At 48.4% G+C, this 9267-nt stretch overlaps 1 protein-coding gene across 2 annotated transcripts; it reads right to left on the bottom strand.

Moving 5' to 3' along the window:
• Positions 1–232: 232 nt before the first annotated feature.
• Positions 233–8857, bottom strand: CENPA (centromere protein A). Of its 2 annotated transcripts, XM_021697601.1 has the most exons (5): positions 8714–8857; positions 2824–2933; positions 2246–2323; positions 1781–1933; positions 233–1422 (listed from the first exon to the last, which is right to left on the bottom strand). In XM_021697601.1, the coding sequence occupies exons 1-4, from the start codon at positions 8802–8804 to the stop codon at positions 1799–1801; spliced, it is 414 nt and encodes a 137-aa protein (XP_021553276.1). In that variant the 5' UTR covers positions 8805–8857; the 3' UTR covers positions 233–1422; positions 1781–1798. The 2 variants fall into 2 exon arrangements, with proteins under 2 accessions (XP_021553276.1, XP_021553275.1); XM_021697600.1 differs by lacking the exon at positions 233–1422 and having other exon boundaries at positions 1538–1933.
• Positions 8858–9267: the final 410 nt, after the last annotated feature.

Below are 9267 nucleotides of genomic sequence, written 5' to 3'. Positions count from 1 at the left end.
ATTTATTTGAGAGAGAGAGAGAAAGCACAAGCAGGGGGGTGGGGGTGGGGAAAGGGAGGAGGCTCCCTGCTGAGCAGGGAGCCCGATGTGGGGCTCGATCCCAGGAACCTGAGATCATGACCTGAGCTGAAGGCAGACACTTAACCAACTGAAACACCAAGGCGCCCCAAGGCAGACTATAATCTTCTAATTAATAATACTGACAAGAACTTTAAATATATTCATCAGTAGATACACTTTATTCGAATGTCTGTATAAATAGGACTTGATGTTGAACAAGAAGAGGTTTTCCCAAAGGGTTAAAATTTATTCAACAACAGAACTTGGTCCTTCCCTTCATTCGTCTTGGAACTTGGTCACCTGACACATCACTGTCAGAGGTCCACCCTCACTAATCATTTCCATCACATGCAAAGTCTAAAAGTCTTCCAGTGGCCCTTTCCATTTCTCTGGAAATCTCTTCAACTGCTTTCGGTTGCAACAGAAGGGCAAGGTTTTTATCCGCTCACACTCTCCTCCACTGGAGCCCAAAACACATCCCTCCATTCTCTTGTTTAAATGGTGGCTGCTTGCAACACGGCGTATAAATGGAGAACTGAACATGAACACACCAAAAATGTAGCATGTCTACGTGCAGTAACTAACTTTGCTTTACAGTTTTTTCATCAAAGAAATATTCTTATTTTTTATTATCTCTCCACAAAGAAGTTATAAAAACACCTGTAAAAACTTTGAAAAGGCACTTTAAAATCCCGGGATGAAAAATTCTAAAGTATAAATCATGATGTCGTCTATGATTTACAAATTTCTGAATGAGTTTGACAGGAATTTACTCAAAGGAACGAGAACATCAGGACTTAAAGATTTTCTATTTTAACCCCAATTGAGTTTTTTAAAAAGCTACACAGTTGTTGGCAGGCACGGTCCATGCCTCACTTGCTGCTGCTGCTCAGGTGAGCTTAACCGAAGGACAGATTTGTGGGCAGATGTTCCAGGCTCTTCTGTGCAACTGAACGAAGTGGTCGCCTTTTATTTTTTTCCCTTATGTTTCAAAGAAAAGTAAATATACGTATGGCAAAAAATGTAAGTGGTACAGGAAGATCTAAAATAATAAGCAAATATCCATTTTTTCCATAGCCCAGAAAGTCTGATGTCTTCAAAATCATTCAGCGGTCATGTGAATCATTTGCAAACTGAAGCGAACCTTGGAGTCTCATTATCTAAAAAGAATTCTCAGTCCTTTGGAATGCTGTTGATTTTCTCATATATTACCTCTGTTACAGAGGAAAGCCACACAGTTTTCTCCTTGAAAGAACCAATTACAAAAGCTGCATGCACCCTGCTCAGGGACAGTGAGTCCAGACGCCTCCTTACCCTCCACGGATCTGTTCCTGGCTCCAGACAGAGGCTCTGGTGTCATCCCTGAAAGTCAGGTATCACATTTACTACCAAGGCATTTTCAAAAGCAAAACTTCTCTTAATCACAATGAGTCATCTGGTCCTTGTAAAACAGAGGCTGAACTTAACAGACTCATGTCGTCTGGACATTAGTACATAGATAAATACTTTTATTTAACATTGTACAAAAGGTCAGGAGCCATAGAACCCCAAGCGTTCAAGCTAAAACCAAGTCAGACCTTTCCTAGAGAACAAAGGGAAGGTGAGACAGCAAGGGACCACGGATGGAAATTCCTTCAGAGGAACTCCCATCGCAGGGATGAGAGGCTGGGGGCTTCTTTCCCAAAGGGCGCTCTCTCTGCGGCGGGCAGGAAAGGCTTACAGAGATGGGGGCAGGGGCTCAGCCAAGCCCTTCCTGAATGCCTCGGATCCTCCTGGCAAGCTGCACATCCTTCGGGAAGAGAGTAACGCGGCCAGCATGTAAGGACAGAAGATAGGCGTCCTCAAAGAGATGAACTAGAAATGCTTCTGCGGCCTGGGGGCAGAGAGACAAGTCCAAAGACTGACATACGACGGGGCATGGGCTGCTTTGTTCTCGGAGCCCCGCTGCCCTTGGTCTCTGAGGGCTCCCAGCACTGTCTGAAACGCTGCCCACAGAATGAGGGTGGACTGTGCCTGGGAATTCTGCTACCACCACACAAGGATCCGGCCTCCAAACCCCGGGTGTTCCTTGATGCTGTCTTTAAAGAGGCAAGAGTCAGTGTGTGGCACGCCTCAGTCAGCCCTGTGGAATTCCAGAATGCCTTTCCCTTGTCCCCACCCAACCGTACCTGGGCCCCCTTCTTACCTCTTGTAGGGCCAACAGGGCCTGGGCTTGCCAAGAGAAGTCCACACCGCGAGTGAATGTAACGCATATCTCTCTTGCCTGTGAAGGAGGGGCATGGGGAGCAAGGGAGGAGGGGAGTGGGGAGGAGTAGACAGTAAAAGAAGAGAGATTCAAGGGGAAGATTCTCTCCATGAGTTTCTATGAATCATTTCCGTGATACCTTTGTGGCCCTTAATCTTAGGACCTAACTAGTAGCTGGTGTCAACTCCTGGGAGCTGTGGAATTGGCATCAGTCCTATTAGTGGTGGGGAGAGGAGGAAGGGTATCTCCCAGGGTAGGACGGGAGCTCAAAGCATGGATGGATGAGAGAGTTCCTATTTATCTAATCAAAGGGCACAGTTTCAGAGGTGGTGGGGGTTAGAAATTAATTCCATAAAGAACCAGAGGTGCCTTCAGTGGGCTCATGGTTTCCAAAGATGAAGAGTCCTCTTCCAGGTTAGAGAAGAGGTTCCCTTAGCCATTCAGGCAAGAGATGAATGGGTCCCCACTACCTGGGAGATTTAAAGAAAGGAGGCAGCATGGGGGTTGGTGGAGCTCACCAGGCGGCTGAAGGGGCTCTTCCTTATCAACAGGGCTGTGCTCTTCTGAAGCGTTCGGATCTCCTTCAGAACCCGGGATCTCCGGGGACCACGCTGACGGGAGGGAGTGCCTGGGCAAAAGAGTTGTGTCAGCAAGGGTCGCGGTCAGTAGTGGTGCCTCTCAGCATGGCTGCGACAGGCAGACTGTCAGATCACTAGTCTACCATTTACTCTGATTATCTTCAGCAACTGGAGAACAGTGGATAGATGCTACATAAATATTTGTTAAATGAATGAGTGATCCTCTGAGGATCTTATCCTCAATAAAAATCCTTTGAGGGTATTATCTTAAATGCCAACTCTTCCATGAAGCCTTTCCTGATTCCCATCCCTCCTCTGAGCCCCGCAGTACTTTGGTCATTTCTTCTATCTTTCCCATCTAGATTGGAAACTCAGTTATTTTACGTTGTCTTTTTTTTTTTTTTTTAAGAGCTAGAAGGAATCTGAGAGGTTCTCTAGCACAATTCCCTGTCTCAGTTATCCTGAGGCCCAAAGAGGTGAAGACAATTGGCCAGAGCTTATTTGTGGCCAAGAAGGGACCTCAGACGTGGCATAACTCGGTCCCTGTGTTGGGCCATTGGGCTATGGAGCCAGAGCCTTTGGCTCAAAGACCAGTTCCAACAACAACAAAAAAGGAAAAAAAATCTTAAAAATATTCCCAAAAGTAGAGGTCAAAAAAGCCAAACTCTCTGATTTGAAATTAAAAACACAAGAATCCAAAAAAAAAAAACCCAACCAACCAACCAAACAAAAAACTTCTAACTCTTGTGTTGAAGAGGAAACTTAATTGACATTAGACTATTTAGAAGTGAATCAAAAGTCTACATCTCAAAACTTATGAGCTACAGCTAAATAGTACTAGAAGAAAACGCACAGGCTCAAGATTGAAAAGGCAGCTGAGCTCAGTATTCAACTCAAGTGTTAGGAAGAGAATTATTAAAATACACCAAAAGAAGATAACCAAATGTTCAAGATAGTAAAATAAATTAATGGAAAAGAGAGTAAAACAAAACAAAACAAAAAACAGTACGATCGTTAGATAAATAAAACCAAGGAACAACAAAAATCAGTAAACCGCTCAGCTGAACAAAGAATAAAAAGAGAACAAACCTCCATGAAAACTAACACTTTTTTAAATAGGATTATTTATTTATTTATTTGACAGAGAGAGAGAGAGAGCACAAGCAGGGGGAGCAGCAGGCAGAGGGAGAGGGAGAAGCAGGCTCCCCACGGAGCAGGGAGCCCGACGCGGGGCTCGATCCCAGGACCCTGAGATCATGACCTGAGCCGAAGGCAGACGCCTAACCGGCTGAGTCACCCAGGTGCCCCAAAAACTAACATTTTGAAGGGGAAAATTAGCTTCAGAAATTTCACTCAAGGTCCAACCGAGGAAAGAGAAGCCACACCAAGTAGTAAATCCACAGGAGGGATTTAATAGTGACCTAATTACAAAGTGTTAGAAGAGCTGCATGAGCAAATGGGGACAGTGAGGCAATCCAGAGCTGCCCGTGCCACGCAGCGGGCACTGGAGATGTTATCTCTGGGTGGGGAACGCGGGCCAGAGATCAGGGGACCGGTGACATTTAGGAGGGAAGCCCCACACTCAGGAGTCAGGCTCCTGGCATCTGCCTCCCCTGCCACTGGTCCACAATCCACACTCACTTGGAGGCAGCCTTTAATAGACAGACACAGCAGTCACAGACAATGGAAAGATGAACACAACCAAATCTCACCAATGTGAGAAGGACAACACTATGAAAGGAAGGAACCAAACTCAACAAACAAAATAATCAATACTGGAGGAATCTGAGTTAACAGAGAAAAAAGAGACTTGGAGAGAAATATGCCTAATGGCCTCAGAGGTGTAAGAGAAGACCTGAAATCCGGCCCCGGAACAAGTGGTTATGAAAAGTAACCAAGTAGAGAGATCATGGGAAAGAACTGGGGTTAGATACTCAATTGTTGGGTCTTGCAGTGCCAACATTTGGAGTTGGGATTTAATCCCAAAGTAATGGGAAGCTATGGGAGAGTTTTCTTTTCTTTTTTTTTAAAAAGATTTTATTTATTTATTTGGCAGAGAGAGACACAGCGAGAGAGGGAACACAAGCAGGGGGAGTGGGAGAGGGAGAAGCAGGCTTCCCGCGGAGCAGGGAGCCCGATGTGGGGCTCGATCCCAGGACTCTGGGATCATGACCTGAGCCGAAGGCAGACGCTTAACGACTGAGCCACCCAGGCACCCCTATGGGAGAGTTTTAAGCAAGACAGAGAGGTGATCCACTTACATTTTATTTATTAATTTTTTAAAGATTTACTTATTGGGGCACCTGGGTGGCTCATTCGGTTAAGAGTCTGACTTTAGCTCAGGTCATGATCTCAGGGTCCTGAGAATCTGCTTGTCCCTCTTCCTCTCTCTCTGCTCCTCTCCCTGCTCATGCTCTCTCTATTTATTTGAGAGAGAGAGGAGAGCATGAGCAGGGGGAGGGGCAGAGGGAGAGAGAACCTCAAGCCGACTCCACGCTGAGCGCAGAGCCCACCCACCATGGTGCTTGCTCTCACAAGCTTGAGATCAAGACCTGAGTGGAAACCAAGAGTCAGACGCTCAACCAACTGTGCCACCCAGGCGCCCCGATCTATTGACATTTTATTTTATTTATTTATTTTTATTTATTTATTTTTAAAGATTTTATTTATTTACCTGACAGAAACACAAAAAGATTTTATTTATTTATTTGAGAGAGAGAGAACGAGAGAGAGAGAGCAGGAAGGGGGGAGGGTCAGAGGGAGAAGCAGGCTCCCTGCTGAGCACGGAGCCCGACACGGGACTCGATCCTGCGACTCCAGGATCATGACCTGAGCCGAGGGCAGTCGCTTAACCGACTGCGCCACTCAGGCCCCCTCTATTGACATTTTAATGATGAGTCCAGCTGCGGCGAGGGACGAGAGTGCAAGAAGAGTAGCAGCCAGGTTAGGGCACTGGTGGCTGGGACTAGCAGGTGGGAGTAGAGCTGACAAGTGGTGTGATGAAGGATGTGACTTGGAGGTAGAACGGCCCGAAGGTACTTGTGTTTGGGGATAAGAGCAGGTCTCCCAGGTTTCTGGCTTACACAACTAGGGGATGCTTGTGCCATTTCCTGAAATGGGGAAAACTGCAGCTGACAAGACTGGAAGGGAGTAATCAAGAGTTTGGTTTTAGACATGTTCCACTGACAAACCCAGGGCCTGCATGTGGAAAGGCAGCTGGATATGGGGATCTGGAGTCAGAGGAGAGATCTGGGCTAGAGATATAAACATGAACGTGGTCAATGTAGGAGTGGTATGCAGAGCCCTGGGAGTGGATGGGACCACTTGGGGAAGGAAAGAAAGGAGAAGGACAGCAAGGAGTCCAACATCAAGTTGTTATGGAGAGGTGGCACAGGCAGTAAGGAACACTAAGCAGGAACGGCAGAGTGTGTGCCAAGGGGATAGTGTTTCTAGGAGAAAGTGGCCCCCTGTGTCAAATGCTTCTCAGAGCAAGAGAAGGACACACACGTGTCTATTGGATTTAGCAACACTAAAGTAGCTGGTGACCTTGACAAGAGTACCTCACGTGCACCAGAAGGAGGGGAAGCAGTTGTGGGGAGGCAGACTGGAATGGGTTCCAGGGTGCCTGGGAAGAGGGGAAACACACACGTGCGAAGTCTTAAGTCATCTTAAGTCTGGCCGTCTACAAAAAGGTGGCTATGAAAGGCACTAGATAGAAATGGGGACTAGGAGAGACAGAGGTGTGGGGACAGGAAACACTCCTGCTCTTTTTCTTTAGATCAGAAAGAGCAGAGCACATTTGTGGAATGCCAATGTAAGGAGTATGAATTTAATTCTAAGTGCAGGTGGAAAGGCTAACAGAAAGCCCAGCAAAGGTGAGAGAAAAATATGACCAAGAGCCCATGTAGCAGGAGTGGCTTTTGATACAAAGGGGAGACCGGGGTTCTCTGTTGTGAGAAGATAAGGGGAATGCAGTCTGGAGGCTTGTTTCCTCAGTGAAGCAGACATGCAACAAGGTCATCATCAGCTGAGAGTGAGTTGGGGGGCTGGAGTTGTAGGAATTTGAAGAAAAAGGTATGGAATAGTCAATGGGGAGAATGGAAAACAGGGCTGCCAGGACCTGCTGAGTGTCCATTTGAGATAAAACGTTTAATTTAACCAGGAGCACAAGCAAAAGCAAAGCAACAGCAAACAACATACTTAACAGTATTTGTGTTAAAAATAGAAATGTGGGGGGGGGCACCTGGGTGGCTCAGTCGGTCAAGCGTGGGACTCTTGATTTCAGCTCAAGTCTTGATCTCAGGGTCGTGAGTTCAAGCCCCAGGCTGGGCTCCACTCTGGGCGTGGAGCCTACTTAAAAAAAAAAGAAAAAGAAAAGAAAAGAAAGAAAGAAACGAAACAGGACAAGGATGGCCAAAACACTGCTCTTATTTCAATACTAATCTCAGGACCTCATTAATAAAATACACTAGGAAATAAAATATATAAAAGTGAAAAAGAAGATTCAAAGATCCTTATTTGCAGGGGCGCCTTGATGGCTCAGTCGGGTAAGCGTCTTGTCTGCCTTTGGCTCAGGTCATGATCTAGGGATCCTCGGATGAAGCCTGCTCAGTGGGGAGTCTGCTCCCTCTCTGCTCCCTCTCCCTCTGCCGCTCCCCCTGCTTGTGCTCTCTCTCTGTGTCAAATAAATAAATCTTAAAAAAAAAAAAAAAAAAGTCCTTATTTGCAGACAATAACCTACTCAATCATTTCAATCAAAGCAACTGAACAATAGAATTAACAAGAGAATTCAGCAAGTTGGCTGGATGCAAAGGTTATTAAGGTTCAGGAAAGGGGCGCCTGGGTGGCTCAGTCGGTTGAGCATCTGCCTTCAGCTCAGGTCATGATCCTGGGGTCTTGGGATCGAGCCCCAGGTCGGGCTCCCTGCTCAGCAGGGAGTCTGCTTCTCCCTCTCCCTCTGCTGCTCCCCCTGCTTGTGTTCTCTCTGTGTCTCTCTGTCAAATAAATAAATAAAATCTTAAAAAAAAAAAAAATTTAAGGTTCAGGAAAGAAAATAACCCATAATACGCTTTCTTCACCCTGCTCTTAACTACGGAGCAGGAGACAAGTAAAACAGCTGCTGCCCCAAGGAACAGTTCTTGCTCCGTGGGTCTCCCATCCACCAGACCACAGGACCACAGACCTGTCTTCTTTCACGGCCCAAAACCTCAGGAAGGGAACAAGGTGAGAGCACTCTACTTAATGCCCAACAACGCCACTACTGAAGAAACACACACACGCATAAGGACACCTGGAAGGGCACCTTCCAGAAGTAGAATTGTTTGAAATTGTCCCAAAAAGCAGCCGATAATTTTGCAACTTAGAAAAAGCACAAACACTTAAAAATCCTGACTGCTGGAGCAAGCTGTGTGACCTTGTTCAAGTTACCGGGCCTGTCTGTGCATCAGTTTCCTCATCTGTAAAATGGGCACAATGTAAAGTTGGGATAATTCACGCAAGGAGTTGAACACAGTGCCTGGTTAGTGGCAATTACTCAAATGCCAGCTGTAGCAAGAATTAGTATTAGGAGCCAGGCCGCCTGGGCCATCCTTTCTCCTCCTCCGAACTGCTTTCCCCAGGCCCTTGTGGGGCCTGGAACTTGGGCCGGGCCCGAGCAGGTGCACCCGCAGCAGGGCTCTGCCCGCCCGCAGGGGAGCGCCAGCCGGAAGTCGGGAGATTCGGACCCGGGCTCCGCAAGCGAGCTCGGTTTTCTGGTCTGTGAAATGGGCAAGCGGATCACAGCCAGGCTGCAAGGCGGCCGGCTCGAGGGCAAGGGGCCGCGGCCGGTTACCTAAGGGGCCCCGCCGGGGGGGGCCGGGGGCCGGGCTCACGGTGCGCCTCCTCGGGACTTCGGGCTTGCGGGTCCGGCGGCGCGGGCCCATGCCGGGCGCGGAGGGTGGCGGCCCCGCGGCTTCTTCTCGGCCTTCGGGGTCCGGGGACAGAAGCTGGCGTCCGGGGAGAAGCCCGGGAACGTCCCGGCCGCGTGCCCCGACCAGGTGAGTGCTCCGGCCACCCCCCGCGCCGCCGCGGTTCCAGGGCCCGCGCTGCCACTTCACTGGCGGCGTTTTTTAAACGAATTCAGCAACTCCCAGTGGCTGCCTCTGGAACGCCCCTGGCGCAGAGCGACTGCGGGGAGGGCCAATGAGAGCACAGGCCGGAAGGCTAGCGGCGCGCGGCGATAGGAGGAGAGAGCGGGGACGTGACGGATCGACGGTAGGAATCAGCCAATGGGAACCTGGAGAAGTTAAAGGAGGCGGGAACTGCTGCCCTCTGCTTGCTGGGGCGGGTGCTCAGTTCTAAGAGATCGGACCCTCGTCCTCGGGCGCCCTGTGGCTGGCAATAGAA

Source organism: Neomonachus schauinslandi, chromosome 10 (genome assembly GCF_002201575.2).
Source record: "Neomonachus schauinslandi chromosome 10, ASM220157v2, whole genome shotgun sequence".
In the NCBI taxonomy this organism is placed as follows: Eukaryota; Metazoa; Chordata; class Mammalia; order Carnivora; family Phocidae; genus Neomonachus; species Neomonachus schauinslandi.
This window is presented reverse-complemented; position numbering and strand designations above follow the sequence as displayed.